Source organism: Mytilus californianus, unplaced genomic scaffold (genome assembly GCF_021869535.1).
Source record: "Mytilus californianus isolate M0D057914Y unplaced genomic scaffold, xbMytCali1.0.p SCAF_15, whole genome shotgun sequence".
NCBI classification, from domain to species: domain Eukaryota; kingdom Metazoa; phylum Mollusca; class Bivalvia; order Mytilida; family Mytilidae; genus Mytilus; species Mytilus californianus.
The window spans coordinates 16345322-16364604 of record NW_026262637.1 but is presented as its reverse complement, the minus strand read 5'-3'; the positions used below and the strand labels follow the sequence as shown (position 1 = coordinate 16364604).

The window sequence follows — 19283 nt, the reverse complement described above, 5'->3', positions numbered from 1 at the left end:
GGTAAAAACTCTAATTTGGCGTTAAATTAGAAAGATCATATCATAGGGAACATGTGTACAAAGTTTCAAGTTGATTGGACTTCAACTTCATCAAAAACTACCTTGACCAAAAACTTTAATCTTATTCCAAAGAGAAATTTAAACACTTTCTGTATTTGGGAATATTGAAGTGGCCTTTCTTTTTCCTCGAAGCCTACGTTAGAATCTTAGTTAATAAGTATTGTTGTTGAATGAAAAAGAACTTACCCTTTTGAACCAGAGCTTTGGCCAGACCACCACTATGATTCAAATCTTTATTGGCTCCATTGACTATAACATCCACATCCAGTCCTGTAATGTCACCTTTGATTACAATGACCTCTTGACCTCCAGCGGCTGTATACACTGCTCTTTCATCTAAACCTGTTGATTTTGACCCAATGTGTTTACCATATGACATCTCATCTTCATTACTACTGATGACAACACCAGCCCTTCTACTGACTTGAGTTAATTTGGACTTTCCTTGGGAACTATTAACTAGGTCTTGTAATCCTGGTTGGTGGATTGAGTGTTTGGTTTTCAGTATTTTGCTTACTAAGGCCTTCACTTCATCTTTAGCCTCTTGTATTCCCTGTGCATTACCTTTGACCAATACATCATCACTCTTGACAGTAACGATGACATGTCTACGTTTTAGGTCACTCTCAAGTCTTGATACTTCACTAGACATATGATCATTTAGAAATTTTAATTGAGCAGGTGGAAAGTCAATCCTGATCTGTGTTTCAGTGTTGTGATAAAAGAAGTCTTGAATCTTCTCTCTCAATAGTCCTGCTTCTCCTCTTGATGTACAATATACAATTATCTCCCCCTGATTACTATCTGTAATGATCTCTATTATGACAGGTTTTCTCTGGTATTCCTCATTGATTGCTTGGACATGTTGGCTCCATTTATGAGTTCGCAGTAGAGGTCTCTGTGGCGTTTCCAAAGGTATTTCTGTTTCTATCACACTGTCTTTCAGTACAACGGTGGCAGCTACTGCTTCCTCATCAGACACAGCATACATTGTAATGGTGTTCTTCTGAATATCCCATATGCCAATGAAACCCTGGCTTTTTATTTCCTTTCCAACAAATGTCTTAACATCCTTTCTATTCAGAAACTTGATATATCCTGGTGATTTCTTACCAACATCTACTGACACTAAGCTCTGTACTTGTTCAAACATGCTTATTTTTGCATTGTTTACATTTCCTGACAACCCATGAAATATTATAACACCCTCTCTGGTATCTATAGATATTTCCATTTTGTTGAAATTCTGTCTGATATTGTCTATAAATTTTGAAAAATCAAGATATAACAACTGGTGATGCTTCAAGGGGACTTTTTCTGTAACCAATTTCTTCTCTCTATCTAGATCTTCAGAAACTTCATTAATGATTTGTTTTATAATATCTGAAACTTCTTTCACTGCTTTTTTAAGACCAACAACAATAATTTCACAAGCAGGTGGTTTCTCCACACTGACACTAACATCTTCAGGATCTGATATGATAATTTCCCGTAGTTTTTGCATGACACCACTCCAAGCTTCCTGTAATGTAGAATGTTTCTCTGTTATCAAGGCATCAACATGTGTACTAAGATGCCTTTTGATATCATCTTCCCAGGACTTGGCAAGTTTTCTACAGTCTTCTGTTTCTTTGGTTAAGGTGCTCTCTATAACAATCTTAGAATTACGTATGGATGACGGCCAAGTTATTTTAGCATGATTTTGCACAACCTGTTTTTCAATAGCATCTCTCTTTGTAGTTGAATGCTTCAAGAAGTTAATCTTATATTTGTCAATATCAGTAATAACTAAAGGTGGCAATGGTTTGAACTTTGGTCCTTCTGTATCAGCAGGGACACCAAGACAATCATAGAAGACCTTCACATTCAGTGTACAGTTGTCAATGGTATGGGATTTTTTACAGGCCAATAATGCATCTAAAATACAATAATGGTTTCTTATTTGATTATTTGCAACTGAAAGAATGATACATAAATAAACCATACTAAATCATTATGCTCAGCCAATGCTTATTCAGATTCTGTACATTTCAATGAAGTCTTTCCAAACAGACAATATTCATTTCAAATTAACAAATAAATGGGGAATGTGTCCATGGGACACAGATGATACCCTGCTTGCATAAAATGTTATAAAGGGATACAACTCAAGAACCGTAGAAGTGAGGCTACCTTAATTTGTACTTGATCAAAGTTTTGTGGTAATAAGCATTGTGTATAAGTTTCATACCATTTGGTTGAGGCAAATTTAAGTAAGAGAATGGAAACGAAAAATTCAGCATTTTTTCCATTTGTAAAGGGGCATAACATTAGAATGGTAAGAGTGACAACACCAAAATTCAATCTAGATCTGTGTTTTGTGATAATAAGCATTGTGTATAAGTTTCATAAAATATAGTTGAGGCAAAATTGTTTTTTTATAAAAATCTCACAATACCATGGAGTTATCTCCCATTTATATTTCATATTCAAGCGTATCAATAAACAAATATGACAGATCTTTAGATATCTCTAGCCAAAAAACAATTACATTAACCAAAGATATATCCATCTTAGGCAAGCAAAGAGTTAAAGGATGTGATAATTCATAAAATATGTAAAGAAAAGGTTTTTTTATACACAAATCAGTACATCTGTTATATGTACTACCAAATTTTGTATGTTACTAAAGATAATATTCAATACTCTTTATTCATAGTACTGGTAATACCTTCAGCATTTTCAAAGTATATAACACAGTAATCCTCATCTTTATCCATCTTAACATTAGCAACGCCCTCTACACCAGATTTCCTTTTATTATCAAAGTAATATTCCAATCCACTTTCTGTCGTTTTCTCACTGAAACCTCTGACTACAATACAGTTTGTCACAACCACAGGATGAACTGTCAGGTAGCTGCCATCTAATGCCTTCTTCTTACAGGCTGTCTGGATATCTCCAATATCTGAAGAAAAACCAAAAAAAATTGTGAAACTAAACAATTCATATTTACAAGAGCTGTCAGAATGACAGTAAACTGGATTTTTTAACATTTATTTGTGTCCTGGCATTTATCAATATCACAAGGACCAAAACTCCTAAATGGCAAAAATCACAATCATCAATATCAAACTTGACCTCCATTTTGTCAACAGTTTCAACATTTTAAAATTTGAAAAGCTTTGGTTGAATGGTTCATGAGTAAATGGAAACGCCATTTTTCAATCTTTCTAGAACCATTACTTCTGAACAGGAAAAGTGAAAATCGCCATTATTGAACTTGACCTCTATTTTGTCATCAGTAACAACATATTTAAATTTGAAAAGCTTTGTTTGAACGGTTCATGAGTAAATGCACGGTCGCGACTGGAAACGCCATTTTTCAATCTTTCAAGAACCATAACTCCAGAACGTAAAAAAGTCAAAATCGTCATTATTGAACTTGACCTCCATTTTGTTGTCAGTAACAACATATTAAAATTTTAAAAGCTTTGGTTGAACGGTTCATGAGTAAATGCACGGAACAACATTTGGCTGCCGACCGACCACCCGCTGTACATCTCCAAATCGATAACCGATTTTTACTTCATAAATCCAGTTAATAAAACAGAAATTCACCTTGCAAAAAGTATAAGATTTTTTGGACCAATTAACAGAAATTGTCCATATGATTAAGACAGGGTAAAAAGACTTGAAAAGGGAAGTTAATGTATTGTGAATAAACTCTAATTAAACTTTTCAAATCAGAGCCTTCAAACCATTCAGAATAGTTGTATATATATATATATATATACCTAGAAAAAGGACATCTCACTTTGGAAAATTTGGGTAGATACAAAATAGTTATTATAAGTTAAGGTCATGGAGCAGTATGGCTATTTCATAGATTTTGAAATATTCAGCAAACACACAAATTTTGCATATTGTACTATATAAATGAAAATCAAACAATTTATTTATCTAACTTATATACTTGGTAAAGTTTTATTTAATGAACATTTTTAAACTAGTTCAACATTAATTTTGTATAAAATGTACAGAAATATCTGAGAAAATTTGTTCTACAAAGTAGTTTTTGTCCTTGTGACTCCTAGCTATGTTTCACTATTCATTATTGACATATTCTATATTTAAATAAATGAACATGCTGAACACATGCATAACCTATCTCCTAATAAAGCTCAAATTAAAGGTTGCATATGGGCACTAGGACCCAAATGAGTTCACATTATTGTCTTGCATGTCAGCATATTTTTTAAAAGGCTTGCTGTCTGGCTGCTTATAGCAAATTGTCATTTCAATGTTCCACTTTAATTTATGTTTGAAAGAAAACAAAATCCTACTTCAACTGTTTGTCTCAATTGTAGCTTATACCAATTTAGGTGAAATATTAGCTACATTCTCAATGGAGAGCAACCAGGCTGTATAGGCAATCCTCAAAAAGCTTTCTACCAAGACCCTACAAACATTGTATGAAAATTAAAGATTTACAACTCAGAAATTGTACAGATTTCAAGAAATTTAGCAAACTATCTTGTTTCTAAAGCTTAACTACACATCATTCAAACAAACCTATTGGTTCACAAAATGTAACAATAGCCTTCCCAGAATCCTCATCACCAAAGTCTACTTCCTCCACATCAAGTTTCGTCCTGGCTTCAAGAAAGTTTATTATGCCATCTTTGGTTGTCTTTGGATTAAAGCCTTTAACCAATGCCTTGTTTGGATATCTTTTGGGTGGAATGTGTTTCTTTACTTGTAACTTAGTACCATCTACCACGTTAGATTTCCCTAGCACTCTATTAACAGCTTCAAGCAAAGAATATACAATATTACACAAACCATTTTTTGCAAACAAGAAGCAACAAGTAAAACTGTGAGCTACTGCTCACTGATGATACCCCCAGCCGAAATATTTCGGTAAACAGGAAGTTGTTGAGTGATGAATCTGAAAACACATCACACGGTATAGCTGACTTATATAAACCCTGAAACCAAATTTCAGAAATCCTTGTCAAGTAGTTCCTGAGAAAAATGTGACAAAAATTTTCAACTTGGCTATCATGTGGAAAATAATACAAGTGTTCGGTAAACAGGAATTTGTTGAGTGAAGAATCTGAAAACGCATCATACGGTGAAACATACTTATATAAACCCTGAAACCAAATTTCAGAAATCCTTGTCAAGTAGTTCCTGAGAAAAATGTGACGAAAATTTTCAACTTGGCTATCATGTGTAAAATAATACAAGTGTTCGGTAAACAGGAAGTTGTTGAGTGATGAATTTGAAAACGCATCACACGGTGTAACTTACTTATATAAACCCTGAAACCAAATTTCAAAAATCCTTGTCAAGTAGTTCCTGAAAAAAATGTGACAAAAATTTTCATGGGACGGACGGATGGACTGACGGATGGACGGACAGAGGTAAAACAGTATACCCCCCCTTTTTTAAAGGGGGGGGTATAATAAACAAAACCTTTACAATGTTCATCTTCCAACCAATGAATTTGCACTCAGTGATAAATCTGATAATAACTCTATATCATTTCATTAAGAAATACGGAAATACATAACTGGCAATATATTTGAATTAAAAACATTGTAATTTAGGAGTCCACTATGCGAACACACCAAAGTCAATGAACTGTAAAGGGAGCTGTTTTTCCTACTACTTTGTTGTTTGTTCCCCTTGTCTCATCAAGTTCTGGGATATTGGACAAACTATGTACCTTTATAAACAAGATTATTATCTAAAAGACATTTATGGTTGAACACAAGTTTACATTCAATAAATATTCTGTAAAAACGGTGGCAGCTAGTATACTTGTTGCCCTATAAAATGTTCCATAACTGCAGGCCGAAGAAGTCTTGCTCATTTCAAATACAAATGGTAGAGTGCCCTGAATTAAGTGAGTGACATCACATTTATAATTCCAAGGGACAATGAGGCCCACTGAGATGTCTGTCATGTACAAGAAAAAGGATTTTCCAAACAAGAATATGTAAATGGGTGCATATGGTCTCTGGAGAAATAGTTACAGAACTATAAATAATGCTTACTTATAATTTAATCAATTTCCTCAAATAAATAGAATAATCAAGTTAACAAATTGTCCACCATTACAAAACCATGACTTTAGAGAGTAGGGCCAAAAAATCACCATAGACATGAGATGTTCTAATACTGATACAACTGTATACCAAACTTTCATGTGTAACTTATTGTTTCCCCTGAAACAAACCTTATCATGAATTTTAACATTAAAACTTGACAAAACTTCAGTCAATGACTAAAATGGATGGGACAAATAACCTCCATTGAAATGAGAGTTGTGTCTATGCTACTGTAACTGAATACCAAAAATCATTGACTTTTACCAAGTAGTTCTCAGAAACAGACCTTATGATAACCTAATTACTATTAAAAACTGTTGACACCTCTACAGAAGCTGCTAGAAACACCATGCATATGTTTTTTTTTTGTAATTTATTTTTATTTTATCTGAACTAGCTAGGATCTAGGATCGCTATGTCTCGCTTTTGCGAAACTTATAATTTTGCAGGCTATAAAAATTTTGCAGGCTCAACACAAGAGTGCACACGCTGAAATGTCTCACCTTCTTTACTAACCATTGATTTTATGTTGATAGTCCTAAATATAAAGCTTTAATACAAGTAACACATAAACTTAACATGATCCAAGAAAATGAGGTCAAGGTCAGATAAAACAAACGAGAAATACATGTACACCTTACAATCATTCAATAAACCAAACATAGTTGACCTATTGCTTATAGTTTCTAAGAAACAGTCTTAACCAAGAAAACTTAACATTGACCAATGAACCATGAAAATGAGGTCAAGGTCAGATGAACCATGCCAGACAGACCTGTACACCTTACAATCAATGTATGCATTAAATATAGTTGACCTATTGCTTATAGTATCTAAGAAACAAACTTAACCATGAAAACTAAATTAACATTGACCAATGAACAATGAAAATGAGGTCAAGGTCAGATGATACCTGCTAGACAGACATATACACCTTACAATCCTTCCATACAACAAATATAGTTGATCTATTGCTTATAGTTGAAGAAAAACAGACCAAAACACAAAAACTTAACACTGAGAAATGAACTGTGAAAATGAGGTCAAGGTCATATAAAACCTGCGAGACTGACATGTACATCATAAAATATTTCCATACACCAAATATAGTTGACCTATTGCCTATAGTATTAGAAAAAAGACCAAAACTCAAAAACTTAACTTTGACCACTGAACCATGAAAATGAGGTCAAGGTCAGATGACACCTACCAGTTGAACATGTTCACCTTACAATCATTCCATATACCAAATATAGTAGAACTACTGCTTATAGTATCTGATATATGGACTTGACCACGAAAACTTAACCTTGTTCACTGATCCATGAAATGAGGTCGAGGTCAAATGAAAATTGTCTGACGGGCATGAGGACCTTGCAAGGTACACACATACTAAATATAGTTATTCTATTACCCATAACAAGAAAGAAATTAACATTACAAAAAATGTTGACTTTTTTTCAAGTAGTCACTGAACCATGAAAATGAGGTCAAGGACAATGGACATATGACAGACAGAAACTTCGTAACATAAGGAATCTATATACAAAGTATGAAGCATCCAGGTCTTCTAGCTTCTAAAATATTAAGCTTTTAAAAAGTTAGCTAACGCCGCCGCCGCCGGATCACTATCCCTCTGTCGAGCTAAATAATTCTGCGACAAAAGTCGCAGGCTCGACAAAAACCAACAAGCATTGTGATATATAAATACATAGATTATTTATAATACATGTATTAATATTAAATTTTTCAATAACAGTCTAAAGTTAAAATGTTAGATATGCTAATTTTATATTATATATATATGATAATTATCTACTTGATCATACTCATCATTTATCACTCTTAGTGGAGTGACAAAATCAAGAAAAAGGTGCTTATTTTACGACTTTAATGGAAATACATACAATCTACTTATTGAAGTATTATAACTATGTAAAGGAGCTAGAATAGCTAGAATTTTGAAATTGGAGGTGCAAAAAAGGGGGGGGGGGTCAATATACCATGGCAGGGGGGGGGGGGGTCAAAATACTATGGTTAATAAGTAAAATTTTCAAAACATCTTTTCAAGCATGTAAAATACATACAAACTACTTATTGGAGTATGATTACTATGTTAATGAGTTAGAATAGCTAGATTGTTTTAAATTAGAGGTCGAATAAAATACATACAAACTACTTATTGGAGAGTTATTACTATATACAAGAGTTAGAATTGCTAGAATTTTTGACAACCCAAGTCAAGGGGAGATAATTCAAATACAATCAAGCAAAAGCAAGTATATCAATATATATTTAACAATATCAATAAACATCATAGATAGCACTTTTATGATGCATACAAATCACTGTCCAGTTGTGATGTGCATCAACATATTATTAATTCTACATGAATTATTATAAAGCCTTAAGTGAGTACAAAAAAGAAAGATCTCTCCTCACATGTAAACTAAGTTTTTAGTCAATTCCCATTTACTATCAAATTTCTCTCTTGCTTGAGGGTATCTGTAAAAGGAGGTAGATATTTTTTCTATTTGGTAGGCATTTTTAATCATAGCTATAGCACCTGTAAGAGTCGATTATGAAGTGTTAAAGCGACATGTATAAATGTAATACTTAATCAGAATAGTGAATAAGTTTAGGGAAACATCCCAAGACTCTGACCCAAGAACAAAATTTTCCACATTAAATATTGAAGTTAGATTATTTTTAACTTGAAAAAGTACTGCAATTTTTAACCATAAATTTCTAACTTGGGTATATTCCCAAAAAAGGTGACTTATAGTTTCTTGAGTTTCATTACAGAAACTACATAAGTCTGTTTCTATTAACCCATATTTCTGCAATAATGCATTTGTAGCGAGAGTTCTATGTAAAACCTTAAAATGGAACATACTAAATTTGTTGTTTTTAGTGCAACAAAAGGGTAAACTATAAATGAAATCCCAATTTTCTATATGAGTGCTTAGTTCTTTACACATTTTGTCTTCTTGTTTTGTAGGACGTTCTGTATACATTGACAAGAATTTTTTATAAAAGAATTAATTGACAGGACTTTTTATTGTTTTTAATAAATTCAAATTTTCATTAGATATGTGCATAATTTTCTCTGAAGTAATGATTAGATCTTTCCAGGTTTTTGGTATCATATGAAGTATAGAATGGTATTCCAAGAAATTAACATTAAGATTATATTTTCTGCAGAATTCCTTTAAAGTCAAAAATTCACTGTTTTCATCAAGTAAATCACCTACAATGAAAACTCCTGTCAGATTCAACCTACCTCTGGTAAAAGACGGTTTTATTATTTATTGTCAAACTCTTGTTTAGCCATATGGATTGTTTCATGATCCCTTCAGCAGTGTCATTAGTGACAGTGTTTAGGATATTCCAGTTAGTAAAATATCTTTCTTAAAATTATTAAAATTTGTAGAAATCTTTTGGATACCATCAGGGGTCATCAACCATATTTTGTCTGCTCCGAATCTGTTGTATTGATCTATTAACAGTGTTTTCCATGGTGATATATTCAAGGGGTCTAAAAGTTTATTTATCCATGTCATCTTTAGTGAATAACAAAAAGATCTTATATCTGGCATTTTCAAACCCCCTTTTTTATATAACCCTATCATATCTTTTCTTCTAATCTTATCTGGTTTTCCTGACCACAAGAAATTAAAAAAAATATTTTGAATTTATTTTATTTTATCAACCGGTGGGTTTGGCAAAACTGTCAATGACTGAATTAGAATAGGTAGAGCTAATGATTTAATAACAGTGATCTTTCCCATATATGTTAAATCTCTATATACCTAGGAATTAAATGAGCTCTGTATTTTTTTTATTTTTCCACAAAATTTACAAGCGTTTTATTTTCACTGAAAAGATCAAATTTTATTCCTAAAGTTAAAATTTTCCTGAATAATTCCAGTTCAAATTTCTTGTAGTAAAGTATGCATAAGTTTCTTGAATGTGATAAAAACACAAATATCAAAAAGGCAATCAAATACAAAAATTCGTAAGGGTTCCACGGAACCCAGTGTCTCGCCTACTTTTTCTGTTAAACGCAGGCTCAACAAAAATGAGGAAGTAAATCAATAAAAATATTCCTCTTGATACTATCTTTTGATTGTAAGAAGCTTCTGTCCAAGTTTGGTAAAAATCCAGGATAGTTTATGAATCTAATAAATGTTTAAAAACTTTAACTGCAGACTGAATGTAATGTTAACTGGAAGAAAACAAAATTTCCTTCTAGATACTAGCTTTTGATCATAAACAAGCGTCTGTCCAAGTTTGGTACAAATCCAAAATAGTATAAGAAAGTTATTAAAATTTTAAAAACTTTAACCACAGAGTGAATGTGTTGTTTCCTGGCAGAAAATCTTAGTCCATTTAAAAGTAAAATAAGGAAAAAATGGATTTATTTTTTTACAAAATTTACTTCTGGATACTATCTTATGATCATAAACAAGCTTCTGTCCAAGTTTGGTACAAACCCAGGATAGTTTTAGAAAGTTATTAAAATTTTAAAAACTTTAACCACAGAGTGAATGTAATATTTCCCGGCAGAAAAACTAAGTCCATTTATAAGTAAAATACGGAAAAAATGGAATTTTATTTTTACAAAATTTACTTCTGGATACTATCTTATGATCATAAACAAGCTTCTGTCCAAGTTTGGTAGAAATCAAGGATTGTTTAAGAAAGTTATTAAAATTTCAAAAACTTTAACCACAGAGTGAATATTTGTGGACGCCGCCGATGACGACGACGCCGACGGAATGTAGGATCGCTATGTCTCGCTTTTTCGACTAAAGTCGAAGGCTCTACAATAAAACAACATAACAAGAGGCTCCTAAGAGCCTGAATTCTTCATCAGGCACTAATAAGCCATAACCTTAACATCTGGGTGAAATTGTTTTACAAAATCTAACCTTATATTCTTTCCTGAGAATATTATAATAGTACACGGATGCCCCATTCGCACTATCATTTTCTATGTTCAGTAGACCATAAAATTGGGTTCTAAACTCTAATTTGGCATTAAAATTAGAAAGATCATATCATAGGGAACATGTGTACTAAGTTTCAACATCAACAAAAACTACCTTGACCAAAAACTTTAACCTGAAGAGGGACAGACGGACGAATGGACAGACGAATGGAATAATGGACAAAGGAACAGGCACACAGATCGAAAATATAATGCTAAAAAATTATGCATAAAAAAATTGTGGTAGAAAGGGGTCTATATAATACATTTATTGGGGTGGACCATGGAATTCAACCACGAGGGGGGGGGGGGGGGGTCTCAACATGGGATTTTGGGTACAGTTGTGCAGCTGGGATTTAAAAAACACCCCCCATTCATATATTGAACAAGAAATGATTGTAACAGGATGCTGTTACGAAGTCTCCCAAACGAAGCTCCCATAATTCGTAATTCCCAGGGTCGCCTGACATTGGGCAAAGTCCAGTGAAAATTGGTTTGGTCCAGTAAAGTTATATGCATAAGTGATGCCTGGGGACTAACCCTGTATATCATTCAAATCATCTTGGCATGACAAACCAGAATATATATATGGTTTATGGGTGAGGATCCCGACCACTTACAAGATACTAGAACATTGGGGGTGGGGGGAACCTCTGGGGACTGACCCTATACGTCATTCAAATGTTCGAGACATGAGGAACAGGAATATATATGGTTTAGGGGTGGGTATCTCGACCATTTACAAGATATTAGAACATTGGGGGTGGGGGAACCCCTTGGGACGGACCCTATATGTCATTCAAATGTTCGAGACATGACGAACAGCAATATATATGGTTTAGAGGTGGGGATCTTGACCACTTACAAGATAATAGAACTTTCTCAAATGGCAGGGGGTGGGGGTGACCCCTGGTGACTAACCCTGTATTTCATTTGATGTGCTTTATCATGACAAACCAGAATATATATGGTTTAGGGGTGGGGATCTCCACCATTTACAAGATATTAGAACTTTCTCAAATGGCAGGGGGTCAGGATGACCCCTGGGGACTAACCCTGTATATCATTTAAACAATCTTTGCATGACAAACCAGAATATATATAGTTTAGGGGTGGGGATCTTGACCACTTACAAGATATTAGAACTTTCTTAAAAGGCAGGGGGTGGGGTTGACCCCTGGGGACTAACCCTGTATTTCATTTTATGTGCTTTATCATTTAGAACATTTTCAATTAAAAAGATTGTGTCTATCACAAAAGGTTTTCAATTGCCCCTGAAAGTACCCCTTTATAAACCCCATTGCACAAACAAAACCCTGATTGCACCACTAGACATGTTAGTCTACCATATTGTGGATCCCTAAGTTAATCTATTAAGCGGTTTTGGAGAACGGGTGCAGACAAGTTCAAATTTAAAAGCTGCGGAAGAAGAAGAAGAAAACTGAGCAAAATCAATAAGTCTTCCCAAAATTCGTTTGGGAGACTTAATAATTGTGAAATCCCTACCTATACATATATTTCACAGTGAAATCATAACCCATTCATATATTTATCAGCTCAAATAGTACCTATATGCATATACAATCTTATTATATATCAAAAACACTTTTCAATTATATACTATTATATACTTTAATTTATATGAAATATTGAACTTTTCAAACAATAACATTTTAATGACTAAGAGTTTGGGAAATTCAGTGAAGATCATTGCACAACAAACTGAAAATTTATGACCCATTGATATATCACAATTGGTCAATTACTACCTATTGATATATTTCCTCAGTAAAATTGCACCCCATTGATATATTTGATGTATCAAAAAAGGACCCATTCCAGCGGCACATATGTATATACCTTCATATAGGAAGAGACCCCCCGTGAATTCAACAGTAAACAATATGTAGAAATAAGAAGATATGGTATGAGTGCCAATGAGACAACTCTCCATCCAAGTCACAATGTGTAAAAAGTATATCATTATAGGTCAAAGTACAGCCTTCAACATGGAGCCTTGGCTCACACCAAACAAGCTATAAAGCCCCCAAAATGACTAGTGTAAAACAATTGAACATGAAAACCAACAGTCTAATCTATGAAAATAAGAAAAAGAAACAAATATCACTTATGAACCACATCAACAAACGATAACCACTGAACAACAGGTTCCTGACTTAGGACAGGTACAAACAAATGCAGCGGGTTTAAACGTTTGAACAGGCACCAGTCTTGAATGTACATTTACCTTCTTCGTCCTCAAATGTAACTAAATACATGTCTTTATCCTCTATATACTCAATGTTTTCTACATCAGCATTAGCACCCTTCTTAGATTCAAAGTAATACATGATGGTATCTTGTGTTGTACGATCTGTCATACCTCTGACTTCTATTGTACAGGTAGGGGCTGGTTCACTGGTACTTAGGTTACTCTCATATTCTTCAGTGATTTCCATTGGTTCTTCTTCATTTACTATATGTGCTGAAACTTCTATTGCCTTCTTATTGAATAGTATTGGTATTTTCTTTAATACTATTTCCACAGCTGAAAAATGTTATAATTTATATAAGTTGTTAATTAATAAATTATGATTTTAAAGAAAGCAAATATACCTTCATTGTTGTGTAGAAATATTTGCTAATACAATATCATTTCATCTTGTTCATATATTATTAATATCATAAATAATCTAAGAAATGAACTATTGTAGAAAAATACTCAATGAGTGACTGAACACATTAATTCAGGAATGTATGTAGCTCATGAGTAAATTATCAGTGTTGTTCAGTCACAAATTGAATATTTTTTTATATTTTCAATTCTTTTTATTACACTGACAATGGACTTTTTCATGGAAATAAGGTTGAAAATTAAAGGAACTTAAGAAGCGAAATTATCAGATTTAATTCCCACTGAAATTATCTCTTTAACAGTTAACTTGGAAATCAGGGTATTTCTTGCAACCTATATAATATATATAACATCTTTTATCAGCTTTCCACAAACTGTATGTAATACCTTCATCTTCTTCAAAAGTAATAATAGCAGAAGCTGTGTCTTCATCGTATTCTACATTGTCTACATCACCTCCACCAAACTTCCTCGTGTTCTCAAAAAAGTTTTCTAAAAACTCTGCTGTAGTATTTGGTGGCAACTTTGTTACTTTAAGCATGTTTGTTGTAGTTTTTTTAAGTTTTTCTAATTAAAAAAAAAAAAACATAAACTTAATTTTTTTTATCATGACAAAATAACCTTAATCTGATAGCAAAGTTAAATAGATTCTGCAAACTGTATGAGTATTTAGATTGTAATATTCAATCGCCAGTATATCATGTATATTGTATTGATCATTGATGGGTTATTTCCCCTTATTGTTTCCCACCTCACATTCATTAATAAATGTGTCTTCATAAAGATCACTTGTCTTTGTATTCTCTCTGCTTATTGGTCAATGGTGACTGTTTAACAGCACGTAGAAAATATAGATTTAAGTTTGAAATCATATATCCTGCAATCGACCTTTCTACTATACTAATACCAGGTGTACAGATAACACGAAGCGATAAATGTATACTTGACGTTTATAGTCTCCTGGTATCCTGCTTCTGTTGTTAGCAAACGATTATGTCAAATTACTGTTTAATCCACAGTTCAATTTGGGGTCCTCATTGTTCGAAACAGGAGTAATAGCTCGCTGAAGCTCTCATTACATCTCTTTCTTAGCCTCGTACAAATACAACTGATATTTAAAAACACTAAAGAGTTATTGTCTAGTCAAATGCATTTTGTTAAAATATACTTTTTCTCTTTTTTGGTCTTTTGGAAAATGTTGTTCATGCTGTATTTAGACCCCTCTACCATTGTCTACCAAGAAATTTGTTTTGCATGCACACATATAAAAATTGCTTTTTTTTCCAACGCAATCATAGGTTGGAACCTTGTTTTCAATTAAGACTTGTTTATATTTTTCCGTTTGGACTTGTATTATATTTGCCTTCAGGTTTATATGATCCGTTCATCCTATTTTGGCTCTTCAAAATTCAAGAGTCTATCCTAAATTAAGGTAAATTATATGGCCTTCCAAATACCATTTCGATTCCTAACATCACTGAAGAGACATTAATTGTCAAAATCCGGATATGGTGTACTAATTTTTGCACCTTTTGTTTGCGTTATACCATCTTTTCCACAAGTTTATTGTATTCTGTTTGGTATTAAATTAATAATTAAGATCCATTTTGATACATCTGGTGATCTGTTTATTTGTCAATTGCCAATGGCAGTCAAAGGGTTTAAGAACATCTGTTGTTCAACCTGCTAGTCAAATGCGTTTTGTTATAATATACTTTTTCACTTTTAGCACATTCTTGTGAAATTAAAGAAACTTTCCACATAACATATGTTTTAATCATTTAAATCTAAGTAAGTTGAAACACTTATGTGTCATCAGTTTCTACTACCATTTGAATTTAACCTAAAAAGAGCAGTAAGCAAATGAATTCAATATTCAATATCGTTTAACATGGCAAGGGATTGAATTTGTTATAATATGGAAAGGTGGTGTTTTTCATGTGATATTTTGGCATATAGCATGTATAGACCTACCTTCTGGTTTTTCTTGTTCACTGTTTTCATCTTTTTCTTCTTGCTGAACTGAAATTTCTTCCTCTAAATATTCAGCATTAGGTGATGATGATTGTGCCTGAGTAAGTTCATCTTTCTCAGTTTGTTCTGGATTAAAACTAGGATTTCCATGAGGGCCAAACTGCTGCACTTGTTGATGAGGGTCTAAACCATAAGGATGACCTTGACCTTGATATGGACCATAAGGACTATTATACATATCATAGCCTTGATATGGATGTGATCCCCATTGCCTTTGTTGTTGTGGTTGGAGGGGTCCTTTTTCCTGGTTTGGTGATGAACATCCTGTATATGGAGTTCCTGGAGGATATTGGTTCCATAGCATTCCATGTGGATACAAATGTTGCTGATGAGGATTTTGTGGATTGTGCCCATGCTGTTGCATGTACCTTGGATCATACTGTGGACTATATGGTGAAAATCCCTGGGGACCAGTAGGTTGTTGTAGAGGAGGTGCTGACGGATCAGTCCCTGGTCCTTGATTGGAAGGATTAGTTGGTAGTCCCTGGTTGGGATATATCAAAGAATATGATGGTGGGTGTTGCAATTCTGTGAATGGACCATGATGATTTGGTGGCCCAGTTATTGGATAAGATGATTCACAGTCAGGTGTCTATAAAACAGAAGGAAATATTAAAACATTACTTGATAATTTTGTCAGACTTGTAGGGTAATCAAAAATATACCTTTCTTTAAAAAATTAAATTTTACATACCAAATTTACGCAAACCTGTCAGGCAAACAGTCTGACATATTACAAAAATATCAAATGACAACTATATCATTTATGTCGGTTAAAAGCTCATTAGAGCTTATGTTGTCTCTGTTTGTATACCTTGCCGACTCTAAATAAAGCTTATTTATTATTATTATTGTTATAGAGCATGACACTACTGTCAATACCATATGAACCACCCCTACCAGAAACAGATCAAGGATTTAATGTAACCTTGGGGAAGGGGTGTGCTCCTGAGAATAAAGAAGTAGAGGAAATTAAATTGGCTTTAATTTTCCTACATTGAATGTATTTTTTTTAATATTTTTTTAGGGGTGGGCCCCGGTGCATCCCGTCTGAATCAGCACTTGCCTAGCATGTAAACATATCAGAGATTCACATTTTAGCATCACATAATATAAATATTCAGATTAACATTTACTCCTCACAGTCAATTCCCACATCAAATATTCTTATCACAAATACCTACTGATTCAAATCAAATCATTGTTTTTTCAATTCAATATTTTATTGGAAGGATAACAATAGTCTAGGCATGAGGAAATATTTAAAATTGGCTTTTTTCTTTAAATAGTACAGCATATATACGTGAATAGTATCTATTTTAAGTTTTCAAATTCTTAATTAAAAAATAATAGCACTTTTTATTTTTTATTTTAGACTAAAGATGTTTGAAAAAATTAACTAATGTAAGCAAATCTGTGTGACAAACCTGTAACCATTCATCTGGGATGTCACATGGCAGCTCACAAGCACTTATATACAGGATCTCTTCAGGGGAATGTTCTATTACTTTAATTTTTCTTGTATATTTCTGTGCATCTGTAAGAAGAAAGATATGTTTATATTTTATTAAAATTTGTTATCAATCATTTACATGTAACTCTTCATGTATCTTGCAATAAAAAAATTTGTCAACCAACTGATTGTCAAACTGTGTTTTTAGATTTCTTCATTCATTTCCTGACTGAGTCACAGACTGACTGTTAAAACTTATTACTGTAAATTCAGAAATTATTGCGTGCATTTATAATAAAAATGCAAATTTAATTTTTTGCGATATTGAGAAAAATCCTGTTTAATTCATATAAAAAATTTCAAAATGTGAGTTGAAATTATTGCAATTATAACCCTGTCGCATTTTTCGCAATAATGAAAACATTGCATTAATTTCTGAATTGACAGTATGTCAATTTCATAACTCAAATTTATAAATTCATAAGTGACAAGTCATGAACAAAAGGGACAGAAGGTTGATTCATATACTGCAGACAAAAGAGGTTGTTGTTTTAAGACATCTTATTATTTATGCAACTTAATAATTTCATGTTGATGACTGATCTTTGAGACTCTTATAAAATCATTTACAATATATCTAGATCCTGAGCTATTTATGTTATGGCTTCCAAAAGGTTTTAGACAATTCTATAGAAAACTATCCACCAGTTAACAAATTTGTTGAATTTAATGACTCGCTAACAACAATTTAATAACAGCGTTAGCCTAACACTTTTGAACAACCGGGCCCAAGTTTAAATGAAGTTGTCATGGTTGTTGTAAGCAATTAAAGATGTAGTTATATAACATGTATAACATATTTGTAATCACTCAACACTCCCCTAAGCTGGGACAATGATGTAACAGCACAACATACTAGAACCAAAGTTCTGTAAAAATAAGTTGTAAGTAATTGGCTGACCTCAAAACTTGAATTGATCATTTATATATAGTTACGTTTTAATTTTTCAAAAACAAAGTCAATGATAGTACTTATAAAAACAATAATTTAAAGATTTAACTACTTTGATAACTTGATAACCTTAAAGAAAAAGCTTATTCAGTAGATCAATTAGTTTACATGGATCGTGTCTAAATCCACTGGCTTCATAAACAACATCACCTAACTGTTGTTAGTATGTTAGTGGGGAATATATTGTTGGGGATTTTAATTTTTGAGGGAGGAGGGTTTGCAGATAATTCTTATTATTTTCTTCAATTGCTTAAGGTTCATCAATGCACTTTTGACAAAAATGGCTGTGTTTACACTATGAAATTTCTCAGAGTACAGACAAAACTGTGTAACTTGAAAAGTTTTAAAGCTTGGCAGCACCTAGGTATATACAAGTTGTTTTCATTTTGTGTTTCAAAAAGATAAAAACTTTTGTGGATTTAGCTAAACATTTTCTTTCCTTAAGTCAGATGCAGGTGCCTGGGGTGGTGTAAAAATAAACAAAGTCTGGTTTAATCTTTGAGATGTTCCCCTCAGGTAATGATTGTGTTGTATCATATTGATTGAAATGGACAATAGAAATCAACACAACAAAAGTGATTCAAATAGTGTAAATAACTGTATCAAATAAAACTCAGGTGTTATTTCAACATCTTCTGTCATGTCTGTGGCATTAGGAAAGAAAAATATTCATCAAAATCCATAAAGGTTTTTAACTTTTTAAAACATAAAATGAATGTAACATATATTTATCTAGGTGCTGCCAGGTTTTTAAAGTTTTCAAATTGTACAGTTTTGTCTGTATACATAGAGAAAATGTTATGGTGTAAACACAGCCATTTTTGTCAAAGTGTGTTGATTAACCTTAAGCTATAGACTGTTTTGTACATCTTTCAGGCTGCATACAAATATTGCTTCATAATGTTTACTTCCCATTGTCTCCTTCTCATGGTATGTTACTCAGTTTGATCCAGTGTGAGAGTATTTGAAGTGATATATAAATATGTAAACTTGAAATT

At 32.8% G+C, this 19283-nt stretch overlaps 1 protein-coding gene across 11 annotated transcripts in view; it reads right to left on the bottom strand.

The window, feature by feature from the left end:
• The window catches only part of LOC127725529 (protein mono-ADP-ribosyltransferase PARP14-like), a 54717-nt gene that overhangs the window by 23352 nt on the left and 12082 nt on the right, over positions 1-19283 (bottom strand). For all 11 annotated transcript variants that reach the window (XM_052232567.1, XM_052232566.1, XM_052232571.1 and 8 more), the window contains exons 2-8: positions 17248-17357; positions 15761-16412; positions 14174-14353; positions 13400-13699; positions 4615-4851; positions 2771-3007; positions 247-1977 (exon numbers count right to left, since the gene is read on the bottom strand). In XM_052232567.1, coding sequence (XP_052088527.1) covers positions 247-1977; positions 2771-3007; positions 4615-4851; positions 13400-13699; positions 14174-14353; positions 15761-16412; positions 17248-17357 — 3447 coding nt within the window. The remainder of the gene's footprint in view (positions 1-246; positions 1978-2770; positions 3008-4614; positions 4852-13399; positions 13700-14173; positions 14354-15760; positions 16413-17247; positions 17358-19283) is intronic.